The sequence below is a fragment of the Rousettus aegyptiacus genome, unplaced genomic scaffold (assembly GCF_014176215.1).
Source record: "Rousettus aegyptiacus isolate mRouAeg1 unplaced genomic scaffold, mRouAeg1.p scaffold_m13_p_6, whole genome shotgun sequence".
In the NCBI taxonomy this organism is placed as follows: domain Eukaryota; kingdom Metazoa; phylum Chordata; class Mammalia; order Chiroptera; family Pteropodidae; genus Rousettus; species Rousettus aegyptiacus.
This window is the reverse complement of record NW_023416309.1, coordinates 16,260,692-16,278,841: the sequence shown is the minus strand read 5'-3', so window position 1 is coordinate 16,278,841 and position 18,150 is coordinate 16,260,692. Positions and strand designations below refer to the sequence as shown.

The 18,150-nt window shown below is 38.6% G+C and overlaps 1 protein-coding gene across 2 annotated transcripts; it reads right to left on the bottom strand.

Moving 5' to 3' along the window:
- Positions 1–1,625: 1,625 nt before the first annotated feature.
- On the bottom strand, positions 1,626–16,467 carry SAR1A (secretion associated Ras related GTPase 1A). 2 transcript variants are annotated; one of them, XM_016121034.2, is made up of 8 exons: positions 16,340–16,467; positions 12,735–12,873; positions 12,393–12,466; positions 12,145–12,264; positions 11,657–11,722; positions 8,984–9,087; positions 5,236–5,367; positions 1,626–4,006 (listed from the first exon to the last, which is right to left on the bottom strand). In XM_016121034.2, the coding sequence occupies exons 3-8, from the start codon at positions 12,448–12,450 to the stop codon at positions 3,890–3,892; spliced, it is 597 nt and encodes a 198-aa protein (XP_015976520.1). In that variant the 5' UTR covers positions 12,451–12,466; positions 12,735–12,873; positions 16,340–16,467; the 3' UTR covers positions 1,626–3,889. The 2 variants fall into 2 exon arrangements, with proteins under 2 accessions (XP_015976520.1, XP_015976521.1); XM_016121035.2 differs by lacking the exon at positions 12,735–12,873 and having other exon boundaries at positions 16,340–16,461.
- Positions 16,468–18,150: the final 1,683 nt, after the last annotated feature.

Genomic DNA, 18,150 nt, shown 5'->3' with positions numbered 1-18,150 from the left:
CTGTCCTTTAAAATTGACTATATACAGTGGTTAAAGTCAAAATTTTTATTATACAAGCCTATATTTTACAGTGTGCACATTTCACATAATGTGCAGGATTTATCTAGGTCAGAGACCAAAACCCTTTTGTAAAGAGCTAGAGTGTATTATGGTTTTGCAGGCCATACATTGTCTTAAATACTCAACTCTGCAGTTGTAGCATGCAAAAGCTAAAGGAATGGGGTGGCTTTCTGTTCCAATGAAACTTTATTTATGGGCACTAAAACTTGGACATCATAAAATTTTCCTGTTACAAAATCGCATTTTTCCCCCTCGCAGTCCATAAAAAACTGGCAGCAGGCCATCTCTTGCCCATGACCTATAGTTTGCTATCCCTATCTAACATAAAACATCCCTATTTTTCCAAAGAAGTATCCTTGAGGATAGAAGAGGATGAGTATGTTCTGGGGGCTCCAGGTCATCCCCAAAGCAGTCACTACAAAGTAGACATTCATATCACTAAAGTACACATTTTAATAAGATTATTTAATACATATTTATGTCAGCATTAATGAAAAATATATTCAATTACTTAAATTATACTTTTGTGTCTCAAACTTTTTAGTAACTAATGCTGCTTGGTATACCCCAGCACAACACAGTAGGTAACGCTTGCACTGCTCCCAGCAACAAACCAGGCTGAGAATGGGAAATGATGATCCATTTTAGTATGAGGCAGGACTGAAATTAGCAGTCTTTGCATAGCAAGCATTGTCTTTTTTTTGTTCTGTGACAAAGATGGCTTGAGCTCAGTAAAATCTCTCAAGTATCTCGACTTCTTAGCAATTAAGGGCCTCTCTAGAGCCTCGTGAATCTCCCTTAATGACGCTCAAGCCTCCTGAATGAATTGTTACATACGTCAGATTTTTCTGTTTATGGTACAGTAGAGTCCCAAATCACATCCAAGAGCTAAGGTGAGACCCCTTGAGTGTTGGGCTCACTGACTCAAGCTTTTAATTCACATGCACTACTCCAACACAAACACAAATGAACACAGAACTCATGGCTTTTCACAGTAACGACATTAGTTTCAATCACAGGATGCCTCCAATAATTTTAATACTCAGTCAAAAAACCTTGTTATCTTGCTTCCCATTCTATTTGTTCCAGTACTTTTAGGATCTCAATTGGGGTTTTCTAAAAGCACGTCTTTCTACAAGCCTAGTAAATGCACAAGCACAGGTTTATCACCAATTTTGCTAAATGTAGGATTCAACTGGGTATTTCCAATTCCGTATAAAATGAAATACAGCTAAACTGGATCCAGGCCTTACTAGCTAGCATATTAATATGACTGTTCAAAAGTTTGCCATGTCTGTCCTGTCACAGAGATGACCACCAATCCTGGGACCACTGCATGTTCCAAGGCTCTCAAACAATACTAAATTCATTATTTCTAGTGGAATGTGTGAATTGGCTTAGCCTTTTCTTTTTCCTGGTAGCAAATTTTATGTCTCTTACATCCATTGTACGTATTTCTCCCCATAAGTAGGGAGAAACTTTTGCTTTCCCCCACGCAACAAACGTCATATGTTCAAACTGAGAACCGAGGCAAAAAAAAAAAAAAAGGCAGCAAGACAGAAAAGTTTGTTTTAACTTTTTATTAAAATGCTTAGGATACAGATTGACTTTCTTTTGTAAATGACTGTTTCACTTTTCCTGAAATAGGACATATATGTACTCTGATAAAACAGAATGAAAAGTCTCAATTCATGGGAGTTCCTGTACGAAGCTCTGATTCTCGCTGTTAGGAGCCAAGCTCAACAGCAGCTTCTTTCTACTATTTTATTATGGGAAATGTTTTCTGTGGTCCAAGAAATAGACAAGTGCTACTTGACTTTTCAATCCCCTCTTTCTCCAGTGGCCAAAATAGACCACTTTCACAAAGAGCTGCCCTGCATAGAATCCATAGTTTTCTAGCTTGCTACCAAGTGATTAGGGGTCAAACAAAAACAGGAAAAACACTGTTGGAACAATCATATTTTTCATGTCTCTGGATAAAGAAGTATGGATTACCTTTAGCCAATGGAAATTAAAAGTATGAAGGTTAACTACCTAATTATTTCACCGTTAGCTAGACTTATTCACTTAAGGCTTTAACCCCTTTCCAAACCAACAATTTTGTCTTAATCCAGCCAAACTTGCTCGTTAATGAAAGTCATGCTCTTCCCAGACTTATACTTCACTGAGTCTCTCTCTACATTTGGACCTGGCAGTGAAAAGTATGTTTTCCCAACAGGTCAGTATTGAAGACTAACAACAAGAAATCCAACTAAAGAATGATACTCCCAGGAATGTTATCCACTCTTTCCCTACCCTCACATTAGAAGCAAGAATCCACTGAATTCAATCCTCTGCAAATAAGCATCATCATAACAATTTTCAATTTTGAAGAAACTACCTCTAATCGTTCATTAAAGGATAAAGGAATGAAGATATCCTCCCTTAAAACCACCTCCCTTCCTTTCATCTTTTACTGCAAGGGTAGAAAATTGGTTGAGATCATGAAAATCCAATTCCACACATGGCATTAAGAAATAGGGATATAAAAATAATCCTCATCACACTACTGGAGATTCGGAGACTTCTGTACTGGGTGCTTACTGACAATAAGTGATATGGGCTCAAAAGAAATAGCTCTACATAAGATTCTTGGATTATAGTTTCTCCAGCTTATTTCTGGAACAGAGAAAGGCAATTTCATATTAAAAAAAAAAAAAAAAAAGGAAAAGCTACAGATAGTAACCTTTAAATACCAAAGAAAATTGATATAAGTTCATGAACAGTCCAATAAAGAGACCAAATTCTGCAAGTGGAAAATTTAAAGCCCACTGCATAAATCTTTCTTAGAATCAACCAAACGCTACACCAGCAGATGTTTAAGTTCTCAAGTGACAGAATTAAGAGCCCTTAGGCTGTTAATTTTGTCCTGTGTGATTCTCCTAGTCAGAAAAACTCCCCCTGGAATATGTGCAAAAGTAAATGACACACACCTGTAGTATATAACAACTCTGTATAACTGAAAATGAAAAAGGTGCTATAGAGAAATGAAACTTTGTAACAGTTAAAAGCAAAGGTGGGCTGAAATTCTTAACTTTATAAGTAATAACAATAATAATAATAACCACCTACTCCTATAATTAACTCCTCTGCAGTGAATAATCTGCTATAAACTCCATGATGAGGAATAACCCTAGCTTGCCACAGTGGAAACCTGCTGAAGTGCGAGGGCAGGATTCTGCCCTTTCCTAGTTCTCTGTGGACGAGGTGATGCCACCTATTACAAGGCAGTTCAACAGACAGGGGAGCTTCTCTCAGCAACCTGCTAACTCAACAAGAGTAAGTTTACTTGATGAGCCTCCAACATCTATCTGTGCATAATTTTATGAAGTATCTAAATGCCATTCACTAGATTAAAAAAAAAAAGGGAATAGAAAACTCTGGACCAAGTAAATTGTAAACTCAAAAAGTTAGGAGGGAAACCAATTACATTAACAACACTTTCTTTAAAAAATAGAATCACTTTCTTTTGAAATAAACCACAGTGGTGAGACGTGTTTTTCTTTTCCGGTGCCCCATGATGGCACACAGCGTTACCCAGCAAATCCTGCCAGTTTCCAAGTCCCAGGATGCTGACCTGCACCAGCATGTGGGGCAGCGTTACCTCCCGGCAGTGTAGAGAAGAGCACATATCACCACTGGGCGATGGGAGAGCTGACAGAGACTCTTGGCTTCTCAATGCCAGACATGGTTGGAGAGCTTTCCTTGTTCTATTAGAAAAGTTCATGAGGAAGTTGTGAATAGGATCAGTCCAGAGGAGTAAAACTCTTTTATTTTCACTGTCCAAACATCAGTCAATATACTGGGAGAGCCAACGGAAGCCCTCTCCATAGCCTTGCCTCTTGAGCACGCTGCACATGAACACTTCCATGGGGCGGGCATTCAGCTCCTTAAGGGTCACATTCCCCTAAGGGAGACAAAACCAAGAAAGGCCTGTTAGCTGCATCTCTGTGATGGAAAAGCTTGAAAGGGTAATCACAAAATCACTGTCTCCTTTTTCAAAAGCAAATCTAAGGAGGGATTAATTACAGAAATGAGGTCAAGGCAACACAGATGATTTCCCAAGAATTTCATGCTTTCAGGATAGAATAAGCAGCGAAGTCCTATTCCTAGCCTCTCTCTGTGAAGGGCATTTGATTTGAACACACCAACATTCATCTGGCCAGCTATAGCGGCAAATCAAGAAGAAGGCTACCGGGACAGAGAACCAGCATGCTCTCTGATGGACAAGCTCCCAAAGAAATCTAGGAGTTTTTAGAAATAAGGACATTTTTGTTAATGCATTCAGAAATATATATTAATAACAGGTTACCTTGAAGAAATTAAGAATTCACATGTGTGTAAAATTTGTGTGGAAGGGAAACTGAATGAATTAAAGAAAGCATTTCTGAAAGAAATAGATAACCAAGAGGCAAGACTGAGGAACCAAGTAAAGTTAAAAAGTTATCATAAATTCCTCAAAAGAAAAAAATTTTAAATTAAATATGTCAAAACCCTGACCTGAAAAGACCAGGTTACTGCTTAATTAGAGCTGATCTAGGTTTTCTCTCACAAGCACACTTTTCTGCAATAGTCCTTGCAACTGGAGATAACATAACCTATTGATCTGGAAGACTCAGGTTCTATTTCTGGTCTTATCACTGACTTGCTGTATAAACCTGAATAACCCTGTTCCCTTGTCTTCAAAATTGGGTAATAGTCCATTCTCCCTCAGCAAGGAGAACTGAGGATAATCCACTGCTTTGATTTCAATGCTTGGAAAGTGATATATATAAATGATCACTCTTCATAACTGGAAATCTTCAATCAAAAAAAATTTTGATTTCTAGCTAAAAAGGGCTCTTTAAAAAGAGATTTTTCAGATCCAAATTTGACAGTCAGAAAATTTTTAAATGGTAAGTTTGCCTGTTGTCCATTTCCTTCATCCTCATATACCTGTGGAATGTATTGCATTAAAGAACAGTTAAAGAAAAAACATGCTGACTTCAGAGAATCTATAAATTACCTATTAACAAAACAAATCCTAAACCCAGTTAACCTTTAGAATGGTAAATAAAATCTAGATAGCAAAACATGAATGTTTTAAAAGCTATGAATTTCCTTTAATAATATGTCCCCTGAAGATTTTTTTCTTACCTTTCCTGTGGTCTGTCCATAAAGCCCAAATATCTCACGGAGTTTTTCTTCACTAATTGCATCTGTTCTGTCGATTTTGTTACCCAAGATAAGGATTGGCACATTGGATATTGTTTCATCAGTCATTAAAGCCTAAAGACAAGACAAAAAGTGAGTAATCTATTTATAAAAGCCCACCAGATAATGAAAACCACTTCGACTTTTACTTGTCTATAAGGTATCAAATATAAAGTGAAAATCTGATCTTTATACCTGATTAACTTAACCTTAAAAGTTAATCCTGACATTATATATGTAACATCCTTAATATTAGGTAAAAAGCCCCTAAAAATACCTTGACATTAGGTAAAAATCCTCTAATGGCCTCAAAGCAATTGCAACTTAAGGCTGTACCTACTTACAAAGGAGCAGAACTACCCCAATCTTAAAGCTAAGTCACTCAGCCACAGGCTATCTTCAGGTTATCTACTGAACACAGTCCTAGATACATGAACGCTCTGGCTACAGAGCCTCAAAAATGACGACAGGAATTCCCTAAGTATTCACTGTGTGCCCAATGTGTGCAAAGTGCTATCTCAGGTACTGAGAGGGATACAAAAGGAAGGGTAAAACACATCCCTGGCCTCAAGAAATCCTCACTCTATGTTCACACATCTATCAACAAAGCAAGGCAAATGGACAATTAACTGTCACAATGAATGGGGAAAGACTATAAATACTAAAAGGTATTCAAGGAAATAAAATGGTAATGTGGGCTTGAGGAAAGTCTTAGCAAAGCTGTGGAACCTAAACTGGATTCTAAATAGGGGGCAGAATTTAGATAGGTGGAAAAGAGAAAGAATACAAGCAATGGCTTTACAGCAGGCAAAGACCTCAGGAAGCTGCAGAGTATCACCTGGCTGGATTAAAGCATTTATGTTGACGTATAGTGACGAAGTAAGCAAGATGGGAAGGGATGACCAACATTATGGTGCCAGTCTGAGAGGTTAGCTGCAATAGATCCTAAAGATTCCACAGAGAGAGAATCTATACTTTAAGTACAATGAATTCACAAACAGTATCTATGTGTGGTGCTTAGGTAAGAGATGATCTAGCCTACGAAGGCAGCATATAATGAATAGTGCACCAGGCATATTGAAGTAAGAAGAGACTAAAGTTTAAATGATAGGACAGACGAAGGAGGAGTCAAAGCTGGCAGTGACTTCATGCCTGGGTAAACTGGTTCTGGTACCAAATACAATGTAAGGAGAGGTCCCCCAGCCAACCAACAATTCTTGGGACACCAGCTGGGTTTTCTACATTCAACTCAATTATGATACTAGCTACCCAGAGATAGTATCAATTTCCACAAGTTAAGGGTTCAGTTCAACAAGACTGCCCCCAACACCTTCATATACCAGTCACAAGTCCAAGCTGTTATCTGTATATCTGACTATAAATCAGAGGTTCCCACAACCCCCTCCTTGGGTTTGTTAAATTTGCTAGAATGACTCATAGAACTCAGAGAAATATTTTACTTACTAGATTACTGGTTATTTATAAAAGGATATAACTTAGGCGACAGCCAAATGATGAGATGCATGAAGTAAAGTATAGGGAAAGGGCACAGAGCATCTATGCCCTCTCTCCAGGAGAGTTACTCTCTCCAAATCTCCATGTGTTCACCAACCCGGAGGGTTTTATGGAGGCTTTATTTTGGGTTTTACAGAGGCTTTATCACAATCATAATTAATTAAATCATTGGCAACTCCAGCCCTTTCCTTCCTTCCCAGAGGTTCTGGGATGGGGCTCGAAGTTCCAACTTCTAATGGTTGGGTCTCCTGGCAACCAGCCCTCATCCTTTGGTAGGTTTCCAAAAGCCACCTCATCAGCATAACAAAAGATACCTATGTGGCACTCCCCACTTAGGTTTGGGGAGCTGTGTGCCAGTAACTATGGCTAAAGACCAAATATGTATGAGAAATACATTCTGATCATCTGAATGACCAAATATATATTTCTTATAAATCACAATATTGCACTGGGAATCTAGTTCTGACAGGAAAAGTTTGAAAAGGAGACTGTAGAGTTAAACAAATAAAGGAGAATATGCTTTGACTATCTCAAGTTCTAGGAAATGTTAGACAAAATCAGAGTAAGGAAGTCATTCATTCATTCTATCAATATACCTACTACGTAACCAATGCTTTGCTAAATGCAAAGGTCCCTACTAAGTTCACAGTCCGGTGGGAGAGATCTATAAGAAAACCAGTAAAGACAACAGATGATAAGGTGGAGAGTCTAACAGTCTGAGAGTCTGAGAGTTAAGGAAAGACTTTCTAGTGGTTATACTTGAACTCTGAGATCTCTTAAAGGACATTTTGAAATTTACCAGCAAAACAGGGTAGAGGAGCAGGTGGGAAAACTGTGCAGGGATAGCCACTTCTGCATATGCAAGGAAGGGCAAGTTGTTCTGTATGCTGAAATGTAGTTCAAGATAGGCAACAGAGAGAAAAGCAGCTGGAGAAATAAAAAGAGGAAAGCTCATGAAAGATTTTATGTGCTATATAAAAGATTTGTGGATTTTAGCCTAAAGGTGATAAAGATTTATTAAAAGATATTAAGTAGGGCAATGACAAGTCTGAAAAGGTTCCTTCTAGCGTTATTACAGTATATGGCAGGGTGGCAGTAGTGGAATCTACAGTAATTCACAGGGTCTGGACTGCATGTCCAGGTAGATGGTGGGAAAGATGAATAGTTCCATTCTGGGAGGACAGAATTGGTAGGTAGAGTTGTCTAGCAGGCAGCACTATGTATGAGGCTGGAACTCAAAAGGTTTGGACGAGAAAATCCATTTGGGAGTCACTGTCACATGGATGGGTGATGAAGGAATGGGAGTAGCTTGGGGAAAAGGCCCTGGGGAACACCAAGGTTTAAAGGCTAAGCAGAGGAACAGGTATTTATGAAAGAGTCTAAGAAATTTCAGCGAAGGAGAAAGCAGCAAAATCAAGAATGTAAAAGGGAGTTTAAAGAGAATGGCCAGTGCCAAAAGGTCAAGTAAGGGAAAGACTGCCCTACAGGCAATTCTCCATGAGACTTTAGTACAAATTCTAGAAACATACAAATAAACTTGAGACAGGTTCAAATTGTTAAGAATGCAGAGAGACAGTTATAAATCAAAGAGAAAAAAAGAAGTGTAGGGCAAAGCAGTAGGGATAACAAAAGAAACATTATAGAACCTGTCAAGCCAAGATGCAATATTGAGAAATGAGAACACTTGGAGTCCTTGATAGTATCAAATGCTGCATGTGACCAAAACTGAAGACTGAGAACAGACTCTTAAGGTCTGGCAAGTCGTTCAGTGCAAGGGTGGGCAGGCACCATCTGAGAGCGCAGATTCAAAATGTAAAGTACTCTAATCTCTTTTAAGGTTTCACTATACCAGCACTTTGTTAAGAATGGCCATAGGAGATATGTAAAAAGGGAAAGATGTTAATTATGCTGGGATAACAGGTATAAACTGAGGAGTATCTTGAGCAAACTGGACACAGAGCCACCTCATGATAGATATAAACAAAGTTAATTTATTCAAGTTCAAGCTGAGTTAGTTTCCTTAGGACCCTGAAAAGCAATGTTGTAGATTAAAACACTTTCTCCCCATAACTAGGACTTTCATCAAATGTTAACTGGAATGATTAAGTATTGGCACCACTGAGCTATATTTCTTAAAAAGAAACAGGTCAAGAAAGGAAAAAAAATATAAACATACATTAAGCTCAACTTTGGATTCCATGAGGCGAGAATGATCTGCACAGTCCACCAGAAAGACAATCCCATTAATTGCTGGGAGATAATTTTTCCAAACCCGACGTGCTAAAAAAGACAAAGTTTACAGTTGCATCAATAAAAATATACGTCTTTTGAAAATAAATAACCTGATGGTCTATGAAGTGGGCAAATCTTCACTAGGTTTCAACAACATTAGACTCCATATAATTTGCTGACTCTTAGCCATTACTAAATCAGAACGGAAGGTATAAACTAATGGTCCATGGACTGAATCTGATTTTTCAAAGTTCAAAAACCAGGGTTTCTGCCTGATTTTCTGATGTACTGCACTGTCTCTGGTAATCCCATGCCTTCTTACCCACATGCCAATTGCCAACAGTAACTGTGCAGTGGCTGCTCCTTTAGATGAGGGCTGGGCTCTTCAGTTTGCCTGTTTCCACCACTCCCTACTGTCTTACACCCAGACAATTTCACTCACTTAAATCACCCATCTTGCCTCTGAAGCCATTTGTTTGCAACCTCTGAGTTCAAATATCATGATGTAAATTACTTGTCTAAGTAACTTTAGACCTAAGTTAGTTCCCAACTAACCAATGTATAATTGTACTGAAACACTCATCTGTTTAGCTCTCAGGAAGACTGGGCCTGACACATGGTTAAAACTCCCAGGCCAATAACCTCAGTCTCTTGTATTTAACACAGTGTGCCCTAAGTTTTATTTTTTTGTTTATGACATAAAATGATAATGGTTTAGGAGGCAACACTTCAATTTTATTATAATTTCTAACCCATTCATTTCTAGTCTTTTCAACGGGATGAATAAGAAAGCACCTCTATATCAAACAAATGGTAATGGTTACTTCTGAAGAGCAGGACTGGAAAGAAGAGGTTGCGGGAACTTTCATTTCTACCTTTCATAGGTGTATACTCATTTGTTATATTTAACCTACATTACTTTTATCGGGTAAATTTTTAAAGTTATATATTAAAAAAAAAAAAGAAACTTGCAAATATACTGCATTTTAATAACTCCTATATACTGGCAACTAGGTTATTTTGAAAAAGTGTTTCTGTTAAGTAAATTTTCCTCAAACAAAAGTACGTACACATTTCTCTTCTTACTCTATCAAAACCTGAAAGCTAAATTAGCAAACCAAACAATACACAATTTCAGTTCCATTGTCTAAAAACATCTACTGCTCTGCATTCTCCAAATGGTCTTGATTCAGCTTATAACTGTACTACTTCTGAATTTAAATTTGTAAGCATTTACAACTCTTTCTGAAAAAATAAAAAGCCAAAAAAAAGAGAGAGAGAGAAGTGGAAAAAACATCATACATCCATTGCTGCCCAAATGAAAATACAAGCTCATTATAAAAAAGGAAACAAGATGTGTAATCCTCCATCAAAACACATCCACCAATGTTTCTGTATATTTTTTTCTTATTTTTTCTGTACAAGTATGTGATTGTGATCATACCATACATATGATTTTGTAGCATATAAATATTCAATAAAACACATGTAATTATATGTTGATGTAATCACTGACTATAATATTATTTCAACTGCTTCTTGGCCTTTTGACTAAATTTTTTGGCTGAATAATTTAAATTACCAATATTCTATTTTTAAATTACCAATATTCTATTTTTTAACTAAACTTTTTAAAAACTGTAATTAGATTCAACCTAATATAATGCTCCAAATGAAACTTCTCAACTCAATTTAAAAACAAATGAGTACATTTGAAAGCATCTCAGGGGTTCTTTCTTCTATATTCCAGAATATTTATTCCCACATCGTAAATGTTTTACTCCTAAGCCTAGAGTCTTGCCAAATGTAAAGTGAGTGTCCATCAGATAAAGATGCCCTATTCTGTATATCTTTAAAAGACATATAAGACACCTGATAGGGATTTGGGAACCAGACAGACATAGCCTAAGTAAGGCAAAATGCGCTGAGGAGAACAAGAAGGTAGAAGAAAATGTTCTACCAACTGACCCAAATAGGCAGAGAATACAAAATATCAATTTAGATCATAGTGGTCACATAGGAGTCACTGTATCATTTTTGCAACTTTTGACAAGCTTGAATAATAACTTAATTTCCTATATACTTATACTCCATTAAGTAAAGGATACAAAAGAGACAAGATTAAATTCAGTGTGGTATTACACTAGATCATGTTCAAAAGACAAAATGCTATAAAGGAGATTATTAGGACAACTGACAAAAGGAATATACACTACAGAATAGATAAAAATAACATTTCCTGCATTTGATACCTATGTTTGATACTCATATATAATGGAATATTCTTGTTCCTAGGAACTATGTGTTAAGGCATTAAGGATTAAAAGAGCAAGATGAACTCACAAATGGTTCAAGAAAAAAATTTTAACATGTATTACATAAAGAGGAAGACTAGTCTGGGCAAAAGGTATAAAGTGAGTTCTCTATTATTTACTCAACTTTTGACAAGTTGGAAATTACTTAAAAGTAACAAGTGAATAAACCAACTTCGTTACAGTAATAAGAACTCAATCTTAAGTGCAAGCAATTTAAAAGACAAAAATGACACTGATTTTAAAAAATGAGGAACACAAAATGAACCATAAGTCATACATCCTTTCACTGAATGGTCTCTTACCTTGCTCATGCCCACCAAGGTCAAAAGTTGTAAAAGTCATTCCAGCAATTGTCAGCTCTTCTGATGCTGAAAAATGATCAAAAGAGAGAAAATAAATTTCTCCATCCAACAAGGCCCAGCTACCAAGACTGTAAGCTAATACAAATACAAAACTTAATAAAGCTTTCACCTTGTAAAAAATACAAGTGTGAAAACATTAAATTATTTTAAAAGGCCAGGTTTTTTTCTCTAAGGTGTACGCTGCTTCTTAGAAGCAGGTATGAGAGATGTGTCCCATTTCAGGACTAGTGAGAAAAGATAGTGACAAAGTTCCAGAGGTTTAGATTTATGAGTATGTGACCTGAGTATGTCTTATAGAAAAATTTTTTTCAGTTGAGCTGTCTTTTGGGACCTCAGTTAATAAAAGAATTGCATCAATTGGGGATTCATCCCCAACTCTGACATTGACCTTTAAATATCAAAAGGTCACCTGTTGTTTTCAAACCTACTCGGATGTAATGTTGGAACATGTTGGCCCAATCTGTCATCTTTGAGCATGTGCAGAAGAGTGGTTTTGCCTGCATTGTCCAAACCCAAGAACACAAGTTTTCCAGATTTCTTGTAGAGTCCTAAAAGAGGGGGAAAAAGTTTCAACATAATTTTGCTTTCTATATTTTAAGGCTGCTTCTATTAAAATTGTTGGAGGAAATGCAGAAAGTTTGAAACCTATGATAAATTGCAAGGAAAACGGCTTTACCTAGGAACTGGAGCACACTGCTGAAGCCATTGTAGATCCACTCAAAGATGAAAGACATTATTAACGCTTACTACCTGTATAAAATACAAAAGCAGCAAACATTAGCTTTCTGAATGCTAGTACATTTCTGGAGAAGTTAACTCTCATTCCCTGGCCTTGATGCATGTTTACAGTCCCATGATTTTGGGGATAAGAAAACAAAGGATTTTGCACCCTGGAGGGAAGTCTCTGAGGTCCTCAGATCTGGACAAACTCCTGGTTTTCTAATAGTTTAAACTTTTGGTTTTCTAACAGTTTTTAATCTATGATACTCAGAGGATCAGGAGTTAAAGATATACTTTCCTCTTTTTCTGTGTGACTCACTCCTCCAGGCAGCTGCTCATTCACATTCCCTAGATACACCACTGCTGTCTACCAGTTAGCAAAACCTCTAGGAAATCAGTCCCATCAATAATCTGGATCAAAATGTCACATCGATGCACTAAGTAGAAAATAAGAATGGAAAAAAAAAAAAAAAAAAAGGCATATTAACCAGAATGAAAAACATATTAACCCATCTCCTTTAAACCAGTCTAAAAAACAGTCACCAAAAGTCTTTTGGCTGGCACACAATTTGCCCTGTTGCATTTATCAATACTCTCTCTTCTTAAACAATATTTGTTTAAGTCCTCTGGCAGATATATCTCTCGACTTATTAAAAAGATAGTATCACTATTCTGGAGAACTATGAAGCAGTAAGAAGATAATCCTTTCATAATGTGAATAATCAAGACCTAACCATTTTACAAATAAGAATTTTCTTACAATAAGAATACCTCTTCAGGACATTGAGGTAGGTTCCTAGGCAAGTACACACACCTTAATTAGTACTAATATTATCACCACTTTTTCTACTGTTTCTCATAGGCCTAGACAAAACAAAAGATGACTTAGAGCAACAAAAGATCTACATACACTGGTAATAAGCAAGAGGACCTCTGCATAAAGTTAAGAGAGGAGGATCTAGAGCCAATGGTGGATGTTAAGGTTTCTCAGAATCAGCACTGAACTTCTGCCTCTTTGGTGAAAAGGTGAAAAAGTTAAAAAAAGGAAAACCACCCCCCCCACACACACACTTTCACTCTTGTCCATCAAAAGCATCTGAACACAAGCCTTTATACCACATAGGAGCAACTGCTTTCAAACAAAACTTTTGTAAAGTTTTGTTTTTTCAAAAAAGTAAACAAAAGTTTAGTTTCATTACTTTTAACAGTGACCTGTAAATGGTTTATACATAAAAATCTACCTGTATTCTTCAAAGAATGCTAGATGAAGAAGAAACTAGAAAATTAAGATAGTGTTCATTTTCTTTTTCATCCAATTACTGTGCTTTTGTTTTTGGAAATCAGGCCTGTGGCCTGACCTATAAATTTTAGGGACTACTTAATATTATTTTCTATGACTGTTACCATAGAGGGCCAAATGAAACTTGGGAGTTTGAGTGAGGGCAAAAGCTTTTATAAAAAGATACTAAATATGTTTGTTTGTTTTTTTGCCCTTCAGTAACAGCTGAATATGCTGTGGCAAAAAGAACAAATTTAGCATGTTTTCAGTTTTGTCTGGAAACCTGGCCTGCACTTTAAGAAATCAATGACTTAAGTCACTTACAAAGTACCTGTACTTAAGTTTCCACTGTTGGTAAATAAAAGAACCATGTGGCACTCCTCTGCAATCCCACAAATAAGCCATCCTTTCCTTCCCTACTTTTCTCAGTCTATCACCTGGAAAAGTGCAGCTCGCCTTTAGAAAGCATCTCTTGTTTAGGTCACTTCTATTCTGATCACTCCTTTAAAACTCAACACTCATGAATTTATTTGCACTACACTGGTTTGTAGTCAGTACTTTACAGACTCTTGTAAAGTTTTATTATATCATTTTAGAAGTATTCCCAACTAGATGAATTCTTGGAAGGTGAGAAAGGGAAAACCCCACTTTAAAAGAATTTTTCATGATAACTGAACTACTTTGATTTTCCACTTATTTTCCTTTGACATACCTGCTTTACAGGTCCTATAATTCTTCCCGCCAAAATGATCGACAGAGAGTGCTTGAAGAAACTCTTCAGGTGAAGTTAAAAAATAATAAAAATCCTTATTGGACACAAAGACTTGAGCTGCATTGCTACCCAAAATTAAGGAAATGGCTTTGATAGCACCTCCATCCTTGACATCTTAGGATCTGTACCTCTCATCAGTAGTTTTACAGTTTATGCAGTATCTGCATATATATTGCATTTCAATCTCACATCAACCCCACCAGGCAGGAATCCTTGGCCTCATTTATTTTTATTTATTTATTTATTTATTTATTTTTTTAGGCGAGACAATCCTTGGTTGACCTCATAGATTACAAGGACCTTGTCAGCTTACAATCCCTTATTTTTTAATTTTTTATGCCTACAGCACCTGGTCTTCCTAGGTGGTCTCCCATCCAAGTACTAACTAGGCTTGGCCTTGCTTAGCTTCCGAGATCAGGCAGGATTGGGCTTGTTCAGGGTGGCATGGCCACAGACTCTCGGCCTCATTTAACAAGATGAGGATGATGATGCTCCTATGTTAGCTGGCTTAATCAAGACTGATCAGCTGGAAAAGTAACAGTGCCAAAATAAGCCTTTCTCTTTTAATACCAAAGTCACAACTCTTCCTGTTAATGTCACATAAAACTCGTATCAAAATTCCACAACTGCTTTAAAAATATATATATAAAACTTCCTTAACCTACTAACTACACAGATAATCTTCTAAAGTTTTCTTCCTTACAACACATTGCACCTTTTGAATGGTCTGTTAATAACTAGCATTCTACTTATTTTCTATCCTTGATCCCCTCTACTTTCTGGCACTTTAAGGCAAATCAGAGTACTCTAAAATTTAAGGGCCCTAAACTACCAACAAAAGCACTACCAATGTACCCAAAACTAAAATTTGCAAAATTCAGGAATGATTGATCAAATAAATAAAAAGGAAAAGTACTAGGCTGACTGTTAGCCAATAAAGAATCTATGCATCACTTCTTATACATACTCATTACTTCTATACACACTCAGAACTCCTTTGCAACACTATTTCAGACAGATCTGGGGTAGCTGGCAGCTGCCTTTTACCCAAGAAACCTACTTAGCTGCAGGATATATGTCAAAGACCAGCCCATTGTAAAGCTCCATAAGACCCCTGTCACAACTTAAGCAGATGGATCGAGGTAAAGAAGGAAAGAGCTAGGGAAAATACTGTTTTGGTGCTGACGCTCACAAGTGTGTTGACCTCTCAGCTAGAATCGTAAAGATATTATTAATCTATACCAAAGGAACATGAAGAGACTTTTCCATGCACTGAGAGGAGAGCGGGAGGGCAAAGATGAAGGTGGAAGGAGAAAATAAGAGGTTCTACCGAGGACATCAGATGATAACACAGGGGTGAAGTGGGAGCGAAGGGGAGCCTTGGACTAGGAGCCAAGAGAACTGGTTCCAGCGTTCACACTTGCTATCTGTGGGGCCTTGGACAATTTACTGTGCCTCAACGAGCATCAGTTCCCTAGTCTGTAAAACAATGATAATCAAAGTCTCCCACCCGCCTCCCTGAGGCTCATCCCAGACAGGGGGTGTGAAACCATTTCGTAAACCAGAGCGCACAGTACAGACAAGAAAACTGTTAATCTGCACAGCAGGGGCAAGACCCCTTAGCGGAATGCAGGGTCGACCTGATATCCAGAGACCGGCAGGGGACCGAGCAGATCCGGCCGAGTAAGCCCATTCCCGCCCAGAACCAGCCCCGCGGCTCCACAGAACCGCCTGCGTGTCACTTCCCCACCCCCCCAACCCCGCCTGCGCAGGCCTCCGCCCCGACCCTCCCGCCGTCCGCTCCAGCCCCTCCGACCCAGACTCCTTCCCTCGCTCCCGCCGCCCGACTCACGGCCCGGGGGGCGGGGGGTTCCTCCGGAGGCGGCGGGCAGCTTCGACCCTCCCTCACAGCACACAACCCAGCAGCAACAGGGACCGCCAGCTACTCGCCGGATATACGTAACACTCCCTCCCCCCCGGGACTTCCGGGAGCGTGCTTGCCCCCGCCCCTTCGTAGCGTCACCGCGCTGTGCTACCGAGGCGTGTGCGGTCGGGTGGGGTGGGGAGCGCCCTACCTGCGACTCCGGCCGCGGCAGGGCGGACCTCAGGCATGACGAAGCGCGCTCAGGGGCGGGCCCGACGTGGGCACGCCTCCTCCCGTACCGAGAGCTGGACGCGCGAGACGTGGCAGGGCCGCGTTCCAGAGGGTGGAGGCAGCGTCCTGGAGTCTCGCCGTGGATCTAGACGCTCGGCATCGTGACTTAAAATCGGCGCATGAGGGAAGTCGGAAATGGTGACCGACGGTTAAGTAGATTCTCGGAAATTTTGATCTGAGAGCCCTCGACCTAGGATGGATCTCTGCAGACTTTTGCTTTTAAGTCACATTGCCCTGTGATAGCCTATTTTTTAGGACTGCTATTATTCTTTGAGAATTTGTTCCAAGCAGTGCACTGAGTACTTGACATGCCTCATCTCATCTGACCCTCATTACAGTCCTATGAAACAGATACTGTTATTATCCCCAGTTTACAAATAGAGAACCTAAGTTCAGAATAGTCTGGTAACCAAGCCCAAGTTCATATGCTAGGGAGTGGCAAAGTAACAAGTTGGTTCCTACTTTTGTCCGTCACATAGATTTTCTCATTTAATGCTATGAGATTGGTATGATGCTCCCATTTTACAAATAAGAAAACTGAGTCAGATCGAAAGGTGAATGATATTTTGGGGTAGGAAGACTCAATATCACAAAGATTTCAATTCTCTTTATGTAAAATTATAAATTTAACAATTCCTATGAAAGAACTAATAGGATTAATAAGTTATGTGTTTTTCTTAAACTACCATATTTGTTCCTAAAATTCAAATGGAAAAGTAAAAATACTACACAGGAAACAAGCTCTGAAAAAGAACAAGGAGGGAGAAACTAGCACTATCAGATATTAAAACATGTTATAGATTTTTAGTAATTAAAATAGTTGGTACTAGTGCACAAAAAGCCAAACTAGTGAAATAAAGTACAGAAATAGAACCAAATACATGCAGAAATAAAATTAAAGTGGCACCTGGCAACTCCAACAATACTTTCCCCCACCTTTTATCCTCTGGGTCTTCTGCATTGAGTTTGAATTCTGCCCAGACACAGTATGGGATTAATCCATGTTTGGAGGCTTCTCACCAACTTTGGCTAAACCAGGGTTACTGTGTTCATGGGGCTTGGTACCCTAATGTGTACATCCTAAAGGCACGGGGCTGCCCTAGTGAACTGGATTACTGCCAATGCATTGGATTACTGGCCTCCATAGAAGTCCAGTTGCAAGAGGTGTGGGGGGTCCCAGACCATAAGAACAGTTGGAGGGGAAGCTTGGGAGGAAGGAGGGAGCACACATGCAGATTCTTAGAAGATCTGCAAACTCTACTTACCAGCTGGCCAGCCTTGGGCAAGTTGACAAATGCCCCAGGCCACAGTGTACCCACCTCTAAGATGGGTGAAAGAGGCATTGTTGTGCATGTTAGCAATTTTTCCCAAGTAGGTTTTCAATAAATGTTTCAGTTACGTGCCTAAAAATATATAATAACAGGTTGGGACAATTGGATAGTCAAAAAAACCCTAAAAGTTGAATTTATGAGCCACATACTACACCAAATAAGTTCCAAATGATTCAG